This window comes from Stegostoma tigrinum, chromosome 18 (genome assembly GCF_030684315.1).
Source record: "Stegostoma tigrinum isolate sSteTig4 chromosome 18, sSteTig4.hap1, whole genome shotgun sequence".
Classification (NCBI taxonomy): Eukaryota; Metazoa; Chordata; class Chondrichthyes; order Orectolobiformes; family Stegostomatidae; genus Stegostoma; species Stegostoma tigrinum.
The window spans coordinates 22150028-22169047 of record NC_081371.1 but is presented as its reverse complement, the minus strand read 5'-3'; the positions used below and the strand labels follow the sequence as shown (position 1 = coordinate 22169047).

Sequence of the window (19020 nt, the reverse complement as noted above, 5' to 3'; positions counted from 1 at the left end):
AGGCTTACTGATGATGCTACCTAGAATGGTGACGGAACGTCTGAAAACTAACCTTCCAGCTCAGCGAGCAAACTCACATCCAGAACTTCAACCTGAGCTACAAATCTTCTCAAAACTCGCTATCTCCAACTCTGTCTTAACAGTATGATTACAACTAAAGAGCCCTTAGACTGCCCCAATGTTACATTCTTGTTTTCCATATGATTCATCCTTGTAATTAATACAGATTATGTTAAGTGGTATGCCACCAGGAATTGGGTTGTGATGTCCTAAATTCATTTCATTTAGGATATTTTATAGCTAGTTAAGACAAAGGCTTACACCTTTAAATTTAGGCCAGATTTTATTATGATCTGACAGATGAAAAAGTGGGTGCTGATCTCATTCTTGTGCGTTTTGTTCGCTTTTATGTACAGGTATATTCAGGCTGCAACTTCCCCAAAAGACATTATCATACTGTTCGACATCAGTGGCAGTATGAAAGGTCTCAGAATGACGATAGCCAAACATACCATCAACACCATCCTAGACACATTGGGTGAAAATGATTTTGTCAATATTATCGCTGTAAGTAAAACAGGCAAGAAAATTTCAACATTTCTTTCACAGCGCAAAATTCAGACTGCCTGATGTTGTGCTTGTTGCCCTTGTATTTTGAATATCTACATGATACATTTGTAGAGCAATTGAGTTTGCCGGTCAGTCCCATTCCCTCTAACTCCATAACCCTCTGTATTTATTTCTTTCAAGAGACCATTCAATTTGCTTTCAAAATTATTAGTTGTTTCTACTTCTATCATCCTCTTAGGCTGAGAGTTCAAGGTCATTACTGCTAAATTTATGTAAAATAATCAAGGGACCTAGAAAGTTGAGTGTAGCGTGCTCAGAATTTAGGCATAAAACAGATGTCTGCATGTTATGTTGGCCAGAGATCTCAGGGAACACCACAAAAGCCCTCAACAACAATATTAACATGCAGGTTTTTAGCTATCTGGCAGCCATCATGGTTCATTCATGCAAATTCAGAATTCGCAAGATAAAGTACAACTGCAAGCTGCTCACCATCAAGGGTTGAAGGAATGAGTGCAAGACAATGAGAGACTCCAAAGTCTTTTCTATATTAACGTCTGAAAATATTCTGCATGTGCTAAGTTACTGCAGCCAGAGTTACTGGGAAAACTAGTGAAAAGAATATTGATATTGAAGTTTCTTCAAAGATTCAGATTGATGTTTGTGTTTTTGTGGGAGGCGGTAGTTTACTTGTGGCGAAATCACTCCAGTTTCTGACTCAGAAACATGCTGGCATAAATTCACATGTCTCAAAGCATGCTCAAGAAGTCAAGATAACAAAGTGTGAAGCTGGATGAACACAGCAGGCCAAGCAGCATCTCAGGAGCACAAGCTCAAGAGTACTGTTTTCTCAGTGGCAAGCATGTGTAAGTCATCGAGTTAGCATTAACTCATCCTAAATTCTGAACCTTGTGAATGTTCTCAACTGTCTAACAGGCACAGATTTTCAGAATCTGCTAATTAAGTCAAATATCATTTAGAAAAAAACCCGTTAAACTTGGATTGCAGAAATTTTTAGTTAGTTCTTGGCAGTTATTGTATAATTTAAACAAAATCAAAGTGCTATCTAGTCAGTCTTCCCCTGAATTCTGCATTATTTTTTGGAGAATATTATATTGACTGAGAAGATAATATCTGAAGGCTACAAAATTGACTTCCCTTGGGAACTTTAAACTGAGATACATATGATGGAGAATGAGTATCAATAAGAAGTTGGAAGGAAATGGCCTTATATTTTTAAGGCAATTTATTCATGAAAGGGTGTTAAACTGGTAGTTCAAACATTTGGGAGGGAGGAAGATCTTAAAAAGCTGCTATCATTTTCATCTTATAGTTTGCATACACAAGTATTCATTTTGGTGAAATTTGCATAGTTTAATAGAGTTGTTGGATCATGAAAATTTGCAAGAATTTCTTTTCATGAAGTTATATACCCCCTTGGTGGTGATGTTACACAGAACTACTAAGGATAAGCTGGATGAGTTGATGGATGATTGTTGTTGGTTCCATCCTTTCTCCATTCTCCTCTTTAATTCCCAAAGCTGCCATCCAGTAGAACAAAATTTTTTTTTCAGTTTGGTTCATTGGCTTACTTTTAGTTCTATTGAATTGGTTAATCAAAGGGCAGATACATCATTGGTTTCAGCAATGCCGTAGGGAGCCGTGGTCACTATCGAAACTGCAGCCAGTCTAAACAAGGAACAACAATGGATAAAAATGCTGAAAATTTGGTTAGTGGGCTGGATTCTCCAGGGCCTTGTTAGATTGAAATGGGGAGTGTTGATCGTGGGATTAGAAATAGGGACAATCCTTTCTGCTAGCAGGTTTTCCCTGTGTGCCTCAAACAGAGGCAGGTATTAGATTTCCAAAGTAAACTTAGCAGCTTCATCACATAGTAGGGCATTGTTCCTCACTGATAAAATACCAGGAAAAGTTCTCAAGGGGCTGTTATTTGGCTACTGAAAGGCATCATGTGGACCAACAGGAAGCAAGCCACCCACCACCTTTTCCCCATTAATAACATTCTTGCACAGGTGGATAACAGTCAGGCACAATGCTACTGACCACCCCACCAAGTTTTACACCCTCATTCCTCAAAATGTGGTAGAGACTTATCATAAAACTCTGGCTGTGTGGGTTTGATTCTTGTAAAATTTTAGACATGAATGGAGGAGCAACAGATAATAATTCAAGTTTCTTGATGAGCATGTTGCTAGTATGGTCCAATCATTGAATATTGCCAAGCCGATGAAAAAACATCATTTGCAAACATTATGAATGATAATTAAGAAATTTAATAAACCACTTGATATGATCCCTGTATAGAATGCATCCAATGTAACTCATATTCATCATTACAAAATCACTCCAACCAGCACTGCCAAAACCTTGTACATGTCCTACAAATATTTGGAATCCATTCAATAATGAATGAGTAAATATGAGTATCTATCTAAGTGAGTTTTACTCTGTATTTCTGGTAGTACAGTGATTACATCCATTATGTCGAACCCTGCTTCGAAGGAACACTCGTGCAAGCTGACAGAGACAACCGAGAGGTGGGTGTCAAGTGCGTTTTTACAAATGTTAAACCTCATCTGTGTGAATCTTTTGTTGAACATTTCATATAGCATTTGCTGAAACATTATTTGTGGACTAAAGGATATTTTAAATGAGTTACAAGCTAGAATTTGATTCAGAACTGGTGGAGAAAACAGATATTCTTTGGTAGAATACTGGAAGTCCTGATGAAAGATAAACTGAAACGTTCTGCACAACTTAGAGATATTTAAACAACTGGAATGTGGCCACACACTGCTTAGGCTCCCCCAGGAACACTTGGTTATCTCTTGATGGGCAGAGCTCATCTTGTGATAGCAGTTAACCTTTTCATATACTGCCTAATACATCATGAGTAATTGTAGGAAGTGTGAAAACTGTCACTTGATTTCAATTATGCTTCTGTTTGAGTTTCACCCTCTTGGCATCCAGACCTCATAGTCCTGTTTCCAAGCAGAAGTATTACATATGTCCTCACCTACTCCCTTCATGAAGGGTTCTGTTTCACTTTAAGTTAAAGGAGTCTTCTTAGAAAGGTCAACATTTGTAAATTTGCCTGTGACAATATTGCATGACAATTGCTGACACCATGAACATGGTGCTATAGGAGATTTGCACTGTTGTGTATGGTTCAGCTAATCGTTAGCTAAACTTATTAAGCTGCTGAGGTCCTATTATAGAAAATATTCATGATGTTTTTCAGTAGTTGCCATGTTATATTGAATATTTGCTTTTTCTGTTGCTTTATTTTCCTCTTCAGCATTTCAAGCTGCTGGTTGATAAACTTAATGCCAAAGGAACAGGAGTAGTAACTAAGGCGCTCATTGAAGCCTTCATAATCTTGAATAAGGTTTGCGTATTTTTGGTGCTCTTTTCAATAATTGACTCAGATTAAGGGGTAGTTGTGTTCTGTTGGATCTCTGCATAATGTGAATTAGAAAGCTTTCACTTTGATACTTGCCGATTTGGGAATCATCAGTGATGGTACAAAGTTTGTAAGGCTGGAAAGTTTAAAATGCTTAATGGTGTTCTTAAGTACTTTGTTTTCTAATGTTCCCAAGCAGCCCATCCTATGATGTTCTTATGTTTAAATACTTGTTATGCTCATTTCCAATGGTGCATTTGGGGAAATTCTGCACAAAGGATTTGAAATTATGGTTTTTGTACTAATTGCACAGGTCCAGTTGTAAAAAAGGGGTAGAATATTTGGAATTTGAGGCAAGTGCTTGTTTTCCTATTGTATGCAATTGAATGAGTTTGAGGGACGTGTTTATGAAATTGTGGACCATTGTGCCATATATAATGGGTTTTTGGTACGGTATCAAAAAAACTGGAACAAAGGGGGACCTGCCGGTGCAGTGCACATAGGAAACTCTTAACATCCATGTCATAATCAATATAGCAAAATAGGATACTGTGTTCTGTGCTTTGTTAGATTTTTTTTTGACATTCTTTAGATGTAATGACAAATGTTTACTTAGTTTTAATTTATATTGGTGAAACCATTTCTTTACTCCATTCTGTAATATCTAGCCACCCAGTCAGCTTCACTCATTTCATAGGTGTTTTTTCGTGACATTCATTGAATCTTTTCAAAATGGAAGATCTGAAAGAAATGAAGCAGCAGAAACAGAGGAAGGGATTCAGATGGAACAAGAGACACAAGACGTGGCAGACACAGCACACTGAAGTTAACAATTTATACAGATCCACTCTGTAAAAAGCCAGTGCTTCCTGAAGAAATGTTTATGGATCATGCTTCCCACAGTCTGAAATCACTCCATTCTATGAGGGACCCTGTTCCACCCTGAACCACCATTACACTGAAGGACAGTATCCTCAAATAAAGCATAAGCACAATTATCCTTTGTAACTATATCCTTTTTATTGTGCTTGTTGTGGATTTTGATGTACTTTTTAATTCCAGGGCTGATTTTTTGCCAAAGAGACAGAAAACTGGAGCTGAGTCTGTCATATTAGAAGCCTGTCTGTTGGAGTTGGGGAATTTACTGATTTAAAGTCAAGATTTTCCATAAGGTGAACCTTACTTCCAATGGAGATAAGCTTCCTGCCCATTTAAAGCCACTGTTGACAAGAACAAAAGTGGATTGGATAGTGTGCGAGACTGATTTAGACTCCCTGTAGCAGTTATCACTGGGGTTGCTGATTGTCCTAAGGGAGAAATCTGCTGATTATGCTAAAGTTATAAAAGCACCAGTGATGTTCCAGGAAAGTCAGTGGAGTGCTTCTCCCCATTGCATTGATGCTGAGCTGGGTCTAATGTTGGAGGCCGTGTGTGAGGAAGCAAGTCCGTTTCTGGATGGTGGCAGGTGGAATTCATCTTGTGGTGCCTTTCAGTCTAACTTCATCTCTCTCTGTCACTAAGTCTTCCTTCTTTGTCATCACCTGCTCATGATCTGCCCTCAATAATGATCTCCTCCAAGACGTTACTATGTTCAATATTCACTGTTCTCTGCATGGCCATGTTCTGTAGAGTGCATCAAACCACAACAGTCACAAAAGATTCTGGCAGGAGGGTGTTGAATTGCAATATCATCTCGTCTAGACTTCATCTTCAGAAGCCAGATCCTGTTTGATGTTTTTCCAGTTGAGCAGGTGGCATTAGTTGTATTGCCAATGTACTTCTGTCTGGGATATATGTAGAGTGATGCTTTGCCATATCTTCAAGGGGTATCCCATGGCCCTGGTATCCATCCACAGTTTTGGATAAGGTCAGTTCTTGAGACAGTTTGGACTAGTAAAGAATGAAGGATTCATGGCAGCTGCAAAGAAAGCGAGCACATGTGGAGGAATTGATTCTTGTACTCACAGACATTTTGGATTGAAGGAGCACAAGCCCTTACTGTTGATGAATCTCACTTTCCAATCCATAGGTGCCTTGATGGTCACATGGATACAATGAATGATGCTGTACAATTGGAGGGCAGGTAGCATCTAGTAATGGCTGAGAAATCGACTTCGCTCAAGGGACATTGACCGTCCTGCAATAAATGTCCTAGCAAAAACAGCCATCAGCATTTAGCAAGATTCTGTGGTGTGCAGCCATTTGCGGGATGTCGCAAAGATTTGCAGTTGATCCTTGAAAGGAACGAGAAAGGAAGAAGTTCAACACCGTCCTTGTCTGGACTTGACAACTAGTGCTGAGTGGTGCAAATTCTTCAATGAAGAAGCTTTGGATCTCTGTAACCAAATCCTGGATAGTCATAGTCTCTTGAGATGCTCAACCCCAGTCATCTCAAGATAGACCCATCTTTGGGAGTAGATCATGTGTAGAAGGAATGGCTTTCCTCTCTCTCTTTCCCCTCCCGTACCTTCTTGATGCCCAGAAATCTCACCATTCATGTAGAGTGGGTTGCCTCCCCCCCGCCCTTTCACTACATGGAAAATATCACTGTCCTGCCCAGATGATAGTTGGTGCATTTCTCCTGGACAAGTGGCTGCTCTGTTGCGATTGACACTTGTGCCTTGACTCTTCTGCCTACATGATATGGAGAATTTAGGATAATACTCCTGTTCAGTGCCCAAATACGTGAATGCCATCTCTCTTCCTCACCTTCACAGAACTAATCTTACTAATCTAAGCAAAGCTCCTATGCTGGGGGTTACAAAATAACATGTAACACAATCACAAGCCTGCCCCATATATCAAACAACCATTTTGTAGTTGCTAAACTATGGCGGAAACTCTATATCATTCCCTCCATGAACTTTAGCACGACATGTACAGCGTTAATATGATATTTTCCTTTAACATTGACACCTGACTCTGTGATAAATTACTGATATGATGTCTGCTATTTCTAAGCTGTGCAACTAATTGGAATCGCTACTATTTTCCTGACGCAGAATTAATTACACGCTACAGTTATTCTGAAATAGATAACAAAGTGTGGAGCTGGAGGAACACAGCAGGCCAGGCAGCGTTAAGGGAACAGGAAAGCTTGCCATCTCACAGTTATTCTGAAATTGTTTATTCGTCAATGGAAATAATGTTTCTTTTTAAAATTGTGTATCCATTGTTGATCTTTAACTCTATTCTTGATGTTGCAACTGAAATCTATATTCTTTGTTAGTTTAATGAGACAGGACAAGGCAGCCTGTGTAACCAAGCCATCATGCTGATCACAGATGGTGCAGTTGAGGATTATGAATCTGTATTTGAACAATACAATTGGCCTGACTGCAAGGTATGTGCATAATTTCAATGATACTGTGCTGTGTTCATTGAAAGGCAAACATGCAAATCAAACACAGAAGCCAGTGGAGCCTTTATACATGTCAACATGATTGTAAAGCTGTAGAAGTAGCACACGGTCATTTATTCCTTTCTAATGGTAGAAACACAAGAAATTGCCTTTATTGCCTGTAAATGTTTCTATCCATTTCAAGCCAACTTTCTACTTTTTTATGTCCACGTTCAGAAGAATGGCTTGATTCCTTGCCATGTCCCACTCCTCTATTGGCTTGAAATTTTAAAAGGAAGGTAATATACCAATTGTATGTTAGACTGGATGTAGCTTGGTCTCAGAAATCAATCAGCCAGGCTCCTTACGTCATAACTTAATAACTAGGTTATTGCAAAAAAGACTGACTTAAGCAAGTATGCCAAAAAATTTGTCTACTCACCCTTCATGAAAAGTCTCACACAGCCCTTTGCCTACACAGCACAAATATGTGCATACTTATCCACTAGCATATACACACTTACTTACTCTCTTGAGTGTATACACATACCCTTGCATGGTGCACATGCCCCCTCCACACACCTATGCACAAACCCTCCCCTACGCATACCTATGCCCTGGCACATTCATGCACATGTATGCGCACAAACCCATATATACATGTATACCTGACATACAGCCACACTTGCACATGACCCTCTCCTGCATATGCTCCCACATCTGCACATGACACCGCACACCTTGTCTGCACCTTCCCCTGTGTTCTCATAAAACTCTGCAGAACGTTGTTTTGAAAGAGTTTTGGCCAAAATTCAGTTAAAGAGAAGATTTGGACATTTTCCAAAGTCACTTTCTAGGATTTCTTCCTGGATTAATTGTGACTAGTTTAGTTTTTTTCTCTGGAAACAGTGTTGGAAATTTGGCGTAGATAATAAAATGTGAGGCTGGATGAACACAGCAGGCCCAGCAGCATCTCAGGAGCACAAAAGCTGACGTTTCGGGCCTAGACCCTTCATCAGAGAGGGGGATGGGGTGAGGGTTCTGGAATAAATAGGGAGAGAGGGGGAGGCGGACCGAAGATGGAGAGAAAAGAAGATAGGTGGAGAGGAGAGTATAGGTGGGGAGGTAGGGAGGGGATAGGTCAGTCCAGGGAAGACAGACAGGTCAAGGAGGTGGGATGAGGTTTGTAGGTAGGAGATGGAGGTGCGGCTTGGGGTGGGAGGAAGGGATGGGTGAGAGGAAGAACAGGTTAGGGAGGCAGAGACAGGTTGGACTGGTTTTGGGATGCAGTGGGTGGAGGGGAAGAGCTGGGCTGGTTGTGTGGTGCAGTGGGGGGAGGGGACGAACTGGGCTGGTTTTGGGATGCAGTGGGGCAAGGGGAGATTTTGAAGCTGGTGAAGTCCACATTGATACCATTGGGCTGCAGGGTTCCCAAGCGGAATATGAGTTGCTGTTCCTGCAACCTTCGGGTGGCATCATTGTGGCACTGCAGGAGGCCCATGATGGACATGTCATCTAAAGAATGGGAGGGGGAGTGGAAATGGTTTGCAACTGGGAGGTGCAGTTGTTTATTGCGAACTGAGCGGAGGTGTTCTGCAAAGAGGTCCCCAAGCCTCCGCTTGGTTTCCCCAATGTAGAGGAAGCCACACCGGGTACAGTGGATGCAGTATACCACATTAAGCAGAGGTTCACCTGCACATCTGCCAATGTGGAAAGTCATCTTGGGGCCTGGGATAGGGGTGAGGGAGGAAGTATGGGGCCAAGTGTAGCATTTCCTGCGGTTGCAGGGGAAGGTGCCGGGTGTGGTGGGGTTGGAGGGCAGTGTGGAGCGAACAGGGGAGTCACCGAGAGAGTGGTCTCTCCGGAAAGCAGACAGGGGTGGGGATGGAAAAATGTCTTGGGTGGTGGGGTCGGATTGTAGATGGCGGAAGTGTCGGAGGATGATGCGTTATATCCAGAGTCTCCTTTAAGAATTCTCCTCTTGCAGTGATGAGGCCTCCCAGTGAGTTTTAAACTCTCAAAATTGGTGAGAGGTATTTCGGCGAAAGAGAGAGAAGGCAAGGATTGTTTCCCTTGTAACAATTTTTCTCTGTGCTTAAAACCAATATTTTTCTGCAACCAGAGAGTTGGCCATGTTGTCATCTCTGTGTGTTGCATTTTCTGTATCCATTCAAGCACCCTGTTTGTTCACAAATGCAGCTCTTTTTTTTGCTACTACACCTAATTTCCTATGCTTTACAATTCTTTTTTTCTCAAAGTTCAAGATATATGTCCTATCAATGATATTCTAAATTAACATTTTGTATAATGTATAATCTTAAATTACATTTGCAATTCTCAATATTTCTTTAAGACCATTAACTGAGGTAATTTAGAACACAAGATATGCACGTACCATGTTAGATGATATGCAGTTTATATTGTGAGATACACTGAGTTGGATGTGCTTTTACTTGGTCACATTATTGTATGCAAGTATATGTTAAATATAGAGTCTGATGAGAAAGCCTAGAATGCAAATGATATTAAATTGATACACAGAAAGGTGACTTTCATTGTTTACAATGAAATGGCTGTTCTTCAGGAACAAAAAGGACAAGAAAGGATGATGCAAAATGTACTGTTCCTGGAGTGGGAGCAGGCTAGTGCTCTATGAGAGAAAAGAAAGAAGAAAGGAGGAATGATTTGGGAAGAACAAGGGCAATTTTCTTGATGCACTAATGACAGTGTCTCTAGATCCCTGGGGGGAACTTGAGAGGAGAAGTTTGCATTGAATTTTTAAGTCCTGATGGAGGAAGAAGCGAGGCTGGCAGGCATTAATAATAGCATTGCTGGCCTGTGCACCAGTTCACATCACCGATTCTGCTTTGAGATATTTCTCATGAAAGGGAACGCTGGAACTGATAACGTGCCCAGTTAAGACAAGAGGATAATATTAACATGCTCATTGCCAACTTGTTATGGGCGTTTTTTTTTCATTTAAATAGGGTGCATCAGGGAGATGCTATATGCAGATTGAGAATAACACCAAGAGATATCACACCATCAACATTGGTGGACCAATAAAGAGTGTGACTGAGAGGAACAATGAAGTTTTGACATGCAGGTGCTGTCCAGTGTGCCGCTGTTGAAGGGAGAATGGGGGTTAGGATTCCAAATAGTATTGGGAGGACAGCTCAGTACATGAGGAAGACAACAGATAATTGGAATGCAACTCTCCAATCTTGGATTGAGTGGCTTTTAGGAGCAATATTCTCAGCAGCTGCAGAGTTGGATTCATGGGAGGAGGAGAGGTACAATGGGCAGGAAGGCAACAGAGGTCATACCCTTAGCATAGAATCCATCATCAAAGATGGAACTACCTGAACATGTCAGAGAACCAGTACCACAGGAAGCAGCACCTATTCAAGCAACTGATTCTTGAATTTTTTTTTCTTTCTTTATTCATTCATGGGATGAAGGCATCACTGGCTAGGCAGCATTTATTGCCCATTCCCAATTGCCCAGAGGGCAATTAAAAGTCAACCACATTGCTGTGGGTCTGGAGACACATGGCGACCAGACCAGGTAAGGATGGCAATTTCCTTCCCTAAAAGGCATTTGTGAACCAGGTGGGTTTTTCTGACAGTTGGCAATGGATTCACAGTCATCATTCGACTGTTAATTCCAGATATTTATTGAATTCAAATTCCACCATCTGCCATGGCGGGATTCAAACCCGGGTCCCCAGAACATTATCTAAGTCTCTGGATTAACAGTCCAGCGATAATACCACTAGGCTATTGCCTCCCCTTATTGTATCCTTGTGACCGAAGAAATTGTACCTGAGAGCACAGGCTATCATGCCATACCGATAGTCATGAGATCTATTATGACCTTGAACTTCTTTACCTCTCGCTCTTTCCAGTGATCAGTAGTGGATTATTGTGGCATCTTGCAGGTGTCCAATGCTTTATATGCAAGAACTAGACACTACATACCATATTAAACAGGTACAACCTGGCTGACACAAAGGAAGTGAATTTTACCTTTATCGAGGATTCCCTAGGCAGCAGGGTATCAATCAATTATGTCTAACTGGCCATCAAGTCATGACTGGCCATCTAATGGGAATCATCAGCAAGAAGGTTTGTACTTCATCCTTCTATTCCTGCAATTATGAAGAGTTTCTTACAGGTGTGCATGTGCTGAAATGCTCCATTCCATCTCCTGAAATCAATGAATGAACTCTAGAGGAAAACAGTTATCCTTTGAAGAGATGGCTAATCACCCCTTTTTAATGACCCTGAAATGGAGGTGCTACAGCTGAAGTCATCTGCTCACTAAGATTACCATGGAACAAACCATTAGTTTTCTGAAGGTACAGTCGTGGTACCGCAACCAGTTGAGAGGCACCCTGCTCGCTCTCCTTTGGTAGCCTCTTGTGCTCTCAATAACTTAGCTCTCTCAACAGGGTTAAATATTGAAGAGGCTAAGACACTGGAAAGACAGAGCTCATTAGGGGAAAGGAGGAGCAGGACATGGAAGAGAAGAAAGAAAGGGGCAGCAGGAGGAAGATACAGAACGCGAGTGCCCTGCCTTGTATTAAGTACTGAAAATACAAATCTTTCCAACAGTCTTTAATTCCTATTAAACAAACTGCTGTAAAAGCTCAGCAGTTCCAGCAGCATCTGTGAAGAGAAATCAGAGTTATCGTTTTGGGTGTGGTGACCCTTCTTCAGTACTGAGCTTTTCCAATAACTTATGTGTTTGTTCCTGATTTACAGCACCCACACTTCTTTCAGTTTTTATACTACAAAGCTATTTGGGGCTTTTGTCAGCCATTCTTGCTGTACTATCATGGCCAGCCCAACAGTATTTAAGAATGTGCTTTTTAATATTTAGTATTCAATATGTGAGAAAGGAGGCTCCAAACCCTTTTCAGCTTATGGGGTCTTGCAATGTGTTTGCAATGACTTGTGGAAAGCACATGAACCCATTTTAGGTCACCAGTGATTGTGCCTGTTTCGGAGATGACATGGATTAATTTATAATGATCAATATCACGGTCAGAATTGCAAGGGCCAGGATTTGTAATTGGTTTATTTGGTCACTCCATGAGGTACGTGTAAAAAATTTTGTGATTACAGTGGTCTTCAAAATGTACAAGTGTCTGCTTAGTGCAAATTCCCCTTTACAGGCCACATGTTGCTCACAGGTGGAACATGTTCCATCAGACAAAAAGAAACTTAAGCAATCCACTCTTGAGTTTGCTGACAACCATATTTTACTTTCATTGCACATCTGTGATTCGGATCAGGAAGGAAGGCAAGACAGTGCTCCAGAAATGCATTTGCAGACTCAGCCTGTTAACTTAGGACAGCCCCAAACCCCTTGTTTCTTTCTGCCTTGTACTCCCTGTCATACCTCATCAGGTTTGAGTATCCCCACATTAACTACCTCTCATTTAACTCAACTTCTCCCTACTTTACCCTTGATCTCCAGGTCTAAAGTTTTGTTATGCTAAGTATCATGATACATTGCTTCCCCGCACATGACCACACCCCTCACCGCCCCATCAATGCCATGGTTACCATGGAGAGCTCCCTTTCAGCAGTATCCTGTGCCCTCTATTATTTCCTAATCCCATGTAATGAGTTACCTCCCCCTTCACAACTATGCTGCCTCCAATCCCCATTTTCCTAAATTCCCCACTGCAACTGTGGGCCCTGATTATGCTCTTGACTTTCAGTGAATGGACCCCAGAGCTAACTGTGGCCCATACCTAAATGATTTAGAATGTAAGCCCCAACTGTTGATGGCCCAATCCCATGGCTGATGCACATATGGCTCCCTGACTGATTTACTACCAATCCCAGAGCTAACTGTGGTCCACTTCCCCGAATGTAATGAGACAGATACCCTGAACCTAATTGCCGCAAGTGGTCAACTGACCATGTGCAAACCGCTGGGCTGAGTTCCAACTGGACTGTGATGGCATGTCCTGAAAAGGATCAATGTACCCCTGAGTGGACTTGAATAAATACTCCACCCAGACTTTTAGACAAAGCCATTTGGCTGAAGCACTTGCAGTATATTTGTAATGTAAGCTACTGACACATGGTGTAGCTGTGATGTTCATGTGAAATGATGCATCAGCATCATGCCCATTTCCTTAATGCTAATGTTGAGACGCGACGCGTTGCCTGGCTTTCTGTGTGTACTCAAAGACAAAGTAAGAGGGAACATCTGACCTTATAAGTTCTGAATGATGCAACAATACGCACAAAAGGAGAGCAAGGCAGAAATGCTGTGAGCATCCAAGTGGGCATGAAATGAGTGGACGTGAAGCAAGTGGGAAAATAGCCTTCAAATGTGCCCTGTTCTGATGCATGAGATTGATGTTGTTCCTGTGTGCCAAGTGGCCTGGCATCAACATTGCAGTGTAAGGTGAACTCCAAATTGCAGCATTCAGATGATGAACTGTAAAAGTAAGTCTCTGAAGTACCATGGTATTGTGCCAAGGCTTGTGCTTTGCTGATGCCAACTTCCCTGGATGGAGGGCGCAGTTGGTTACTGCCATTGGACTGCGGCCTGAGATTTTGCAGAATGATGACCATGGTGAGTGTCCAGAGAACATGCCAGTGAGATGGAGTTTTTCAGTTCATTACGTATGCGCCATGCCTCAAAAAATGTTTGGGAACCATAAAGGCCATGTCCAGGAGCTCAGTGAAATTATTCAGTGTAAGTTTTGTCAATCATTGCATTTATTTCCCCACTGCACGTTGCCTTCAATCATTCTCTTTCCTTTCTTTATTCTTCTCACTTGTTGCCAAGGCTGTAGGTTGCCACTTCCAGTTCACTTTCTATATGATTATCATGTCTATGAATGACAAAATTGTGCAATGTCAGGATAATGTGTGACACTTTTCAGTGCTATGATGTAGTGTTCTTTCCCAATCAGTAGAACCTCATTTTAATGTGCTATTAGAATTTGGATGAAAACATCGGTATCTTTCTTTGGAGGGTTTTCAATACAATGTTTAGTAATTGCTGCAGTGAGCATCCTTTGTTAGGTATCCATTTAATAATGGTAATTGGTACAAAATGAAATTTTTATTGCAGCTCTGAAATTATGCATCTACTTGCATTGTTTTGATATAACTTGTATTTTAACAGAAAGAACTCCTTCCTATTTATGTGGAATTATGGGTGTATTTTCAGAAGTTCGCTTTGTGATTTTAGATATTTTCTAATAACCTGTTCAGCAATGTAAATATACGCCCCAGGACCAGGTGCGATTTGAACCATATTATCTGGCACAGAGGCAGGGACACTGTCTCTGTGCTACAAAAATGCTTCCCTTTGTGCTTTTAAGCCTAATATTTTTGGAGAAAGCAAAATTGTAACAGTGCTCTACAGAAAGGTCACTAGACTCAAAATATTACCTCTAACTTCTCTCCAAGGATGCTGCCAGACCTGCTGAGATTTCCCAGTATTTTCTGATTTTGTTTCAGATTTCCAGCATCCGCAGCTCTTTTGGTTTTTTCTAGCAATTCTTAACTGTCATTGGCATAATGTGAAATTCAAGATCAAACTTGGAGGTTTAACAGAACAATTCGACTTTCTAAATGTTAGAATGCGAATTATTTCTTCCTTTGCTTTAATTTTTAAATCTTCCATAAAATGCTCAACACAGCATACATTTCCCTTGTCTTTATCAATAAAAGGTTTTTGCAACAAATTCAACTTTACTTACTTTGACAGGTGCGTGTATTTACATATCTTATTGGCCGGGAGGTAACATTTGCAGAATATGTCAAGTGGATAGCATGTAACAACAAAGGTAAGAAACTTGACTTTAAATTACTGTTTTACCGCTTGTGCAGAGTACTATAGCATGAAGGTTACTTTACTGGATTAGTAACCCAGAGGCTTGGACTAATGATTCATGGCAGCCAGGAATTTAAATTAAAGTAATTAAATGATAAAACTAGTAAAGGGAAGAACACCCATTATGTGACTGGATTGTTATATAATCCCAAATAGTTTACTAATGACCTCTAAGACAGAAACCTGTTGTCCTTACCTGATTGAGCCTATACATGACTCCAGACTTGCAGCAATGTGATCAACTCTTCACTACCCTCTGTAATAACATTGTAAGTCACTTAGGTATATTTAAGAAGACGGATATCTTCAAGGGCAATTAGGGATGACTCTCAAATGAATTAGTTACAAAAGGTCAGCTTTAGATGGATATTTGGATTGAATACAGACTGAACTGTAAATTAGTGGAAGTAATCTCAAATTCAGCAGCCAGAACCTAACAGTACCTTTGACTTAATAAAAACCAAAAGAACTGCGGATGCTGTAAATCAGGAACAATAACAAAGTTGCTAGAAAAGCTCAGCAGGTCTGGCGGCATCTGTGAAGGAGAAAACAAGAGTTAACATTTCAGGTCCGGTGACCCTTCCTCAGAATTGGTCACCAGACCTGAAATGTTAACTCTTGTTTTCTCCTTCACAGATGCCGCCAGACCTGCTGAGCTTTTCCAGCAACTTTGTTTTTGTTACAACTTTTGGTTTGATCATTTTACCTTCTTATGTCATTATTAAAGTGAACTTACAATTACCATCACTTAATTTCAGGATATTATACTCATATCTCAACATTGGCTGATGTGCAGGAGAATGTCATGGAATACCTTCATGTTCTGAGCCGCCCAATGGTTATTAATCATGATCATGACATTATATGGACAGAAGCATACATGGACAGTGCTGTAAGTTGCCCGTTAAACAGTTGCTCTGAAATTTCTTCTGTACAGTCAGGTGAATATGAATATTTGGGTGTGACTTTGTGCAGGTATGTGTAATTCTCCTTAGAAACTTAAAGGATTGTAGAATCCCTATAGGACAGAAAGAGGGCACTTGGTCTATCAAGTCCTCACTGGCCCTCTGAAGAGCACCCACTCACACCCACCTATCCCCATTCCCACAATCCTGCATTTCCCATGGCTAGTCCTCCTAGCCTGCACTCCCCTGGACACTACAGGACTATTTAGCATGGCCAATCCACCTAACCTGCACACCTTTTGGACAGTGGAAGGAAGCCAGAGCACCTGCTGGAAACCCATACAGACATGAGAAGAACCTGAAAACTCCACACAGACAGTCACCCAAAGCTAGAGTTGAACCTGGGTCCCTAGTGCTGTGAGGCAGCAGTGCCAGCCATTAATTTTCTGATGTATAATAATGGATCACTTCTGGTCTCTGTCAGCAGCTCACAGAGTGTACTTTTAACTATCATGGTTGTCTGCAGTGGAATAAACTTGCATGAATTCATAATAATCTACAGTACATTGTAGGTATTGCATGTGAATGTCTCAGCATCTGTCATTTCTACTGCAACAGGAAACACAGGCATTTTGTTCAGAAAAGTCAAATCAGAGGTAGATTCTCAATTATTCTGCTATATCCAACTATCAATAATTGATAATGATCCTGGTATCCTCATCAACCTGTATTTTATTATCATCTTGTTTCAACTGATCTACCAAATTTTAGTTTGTGCTGTACTATTGCTGTGCTCTCCATTGTCAAATGCTTTGCACAATCAACCAGCTAAAAGAAACAAGTTTTATCCATATGGTGTTAAATTATTTTTAGCTCTCACTAGAGTTTAACATAAAGCTAATTGTGGGAGGAGCTGTGTTTCTTGCAGCATAACGTTGAATATTAATGAAGTGGGTGCCAGTGTTTGCAATGATAAATCTAACCTGGTGGTGACCCAGATTCCGCTATAAACCCACGCATGTTTTAAATCCTTTTCATTCACATTAGATAAAAACTGATACAAAACAATTAGGCCAATGCAGTCTGGAAACTAAAAACATTACCTTGAGACACAAGTGTTTAAGGAATCTGGGGAGAAAAGAAAACAATTTCTGTCTTCCCTTACTCACTCTTGTTATATAGCCCTGCTAATTCTTCCCATTCCCAATAAATTACTACATCCACAGAGCTCAAAATGATTCAATATAAACAATTTTCATTATCTTTTATGTGCTTTCTTTTTCAGTGAAATGTATATATCAATCTCAGTCTAAGGGGGGCACGTACGCTCTGCTTGCAGGCATTTACCAGACCTTGTATTGCTAGTTGTTTGAATTATTCCTCTTCCAAGTTTTCAATCTGGGCAAGTTCATGCCCCCTTTACGGTTCTGTTAATGTTATTGAAACTGCTTCTCAGAGAAATCTGTTAAGGCTTTTTGAGGATGTTTTGAATGAGTTTCAAGGATGCTATTGAAACTCTCAGATCTCAGACATGAAGGGAAAACAGGCAGAAATTTCCCTGTAACTCTCAACCTAAAGTTGGATAGCACTGAAGCAAGATAGAGTACTGCTGGCCTAATGTCAATTACGGGTAAGCCAGATTTCTTTTGAGTATATTACCAGTGAGATTGTAGACATGTAAAGACTGATCATTACATGCAATAACTTCCAGAATAGAAACCAAAAGCTTGGAATTAATTTAAGAGACAGGTATTGTAGCAGAGAGATTATGTGGCCTTTCTGGATACATGTGAATATACAATCAGTGCAGAAGTAGACCATTTTGTCCCACAAGCCTGCACTGCCATTCAATAAGATCATGACTGATTTGTTTGTGTTTCTAATTCCACGTTCTCATCTACCCCTGAGAAACTTTGATTCTCCGGTCTAACAAGAATCTATCCACGTCTATCTTTAAAATGGTCAATGATTCTGCCTCTATGAACAATAGACAGATTTCCAAAGTCTTACAGTGCTTTGAGAAAGAAACAAAAAGTCCTCCTTTCTGTTGTCAGAGGGGAACAATTAATTTTGAAACTGTGCCTCTAGTTCTGGCCCACAAGAGGAAATGTCCTTTTCATCTCCACCTTGTCAAGGCCATTCAGGATCTCAGGCATGTCATTCAAGCCAACCCTCACTCTCTTAAACTTAAGTGGAAACAAGTCAAACCATGGTCATAAGACAACACACTAATTTCAGTTATCAATGTAGTAAACCTCCTCTGAACTGCCTTAATTCATTTACAACCTTCCTAAAATAAGGAGATCAAAACTGCACATAGAATTTTAAGGCGCATTCTCCTCAAAGCACTATATAACTGAAGTATAATATCTTTACTGTTCTGTTAATTCCTTTTGTAAGAAAGGATAGCGACTCATTAGCTTCTTTAGTTATGTGCTGTACCTACCGTACTAACTTTGTGTGATTCATGCCAATACACTCAAATCCCTCTGTATCTTAGAATTCTATAGTTTTTCTTTGTTTAATTCATACATTTTTAAAAAATTCTTCCTGTCAGAGTGAACAACTTTACATTTTACCACATTATACTCCATCTGCTAGATGATGGCCCATTCACTCAGCCAACTATACCTGCAACTTCCTGACATCATCTTCAAAACATATTTTCTACATACTGGTGTCATCTGTAAATTTAGCCACCATACCTTCATCCTCATCATCTAAGTCATTGATGTAAATCATAAAAAGTTGAGGGCCGAGCGCAAACCCATGCAGGGCTACATTGTCGCATGCTGTAAATCAGACAAAGACCTGTTCTGAGGAAGGGTAACCAGACCCGAAACGTTAACTCTTTTTTCTCCTCCACAGATGCTGCCAGACCTGCTGAACTTTTCCAGCAACTTTATTTT

The 19020-nt window shown here is 40.5% G+C and overlaps 1 protein-coding gene across 9 annotated transcripts in view; it reads left to right on the top strand.

The window, feature by feature from the left end:
- The window catches only part of LOC125460896 (voltage-dependent calcium channel subunit alpha-2/delta-4-like), a 403518-nt gene that overhangs the window by 83940 nt on the left and 300558 nt on the right, over nt 1-19020 (top strand). For 8 of the 9 annotated variants that reach the window (XM_059652381.1, XM_059652382.1, XM_059652384.1 and 5 more), the window contains 6 exons: nt 417-567; nt 3054-3128; nt 3890-3979; nt 7224-7337; nt 15081-15159; nt 15965-16098. In XM_059652381.1, the coding sequence (XP_059508364.1) occupies nt 417-567; nt 3054-3128; nt 3890-3979; nt 7224-7337; nt 15081-15159; nt 15965-16098 (643 nt within the window). The remainder of the gene's footprint in view (nt 1-416; nt 568-3053; nt 3129-3889; nt 3980-7223; nt 7338-15080; nt 15160-15964; nt 16099-19020) is intronic. The other variant, XM_059652388.1, reaches the window with a different exon arrangement.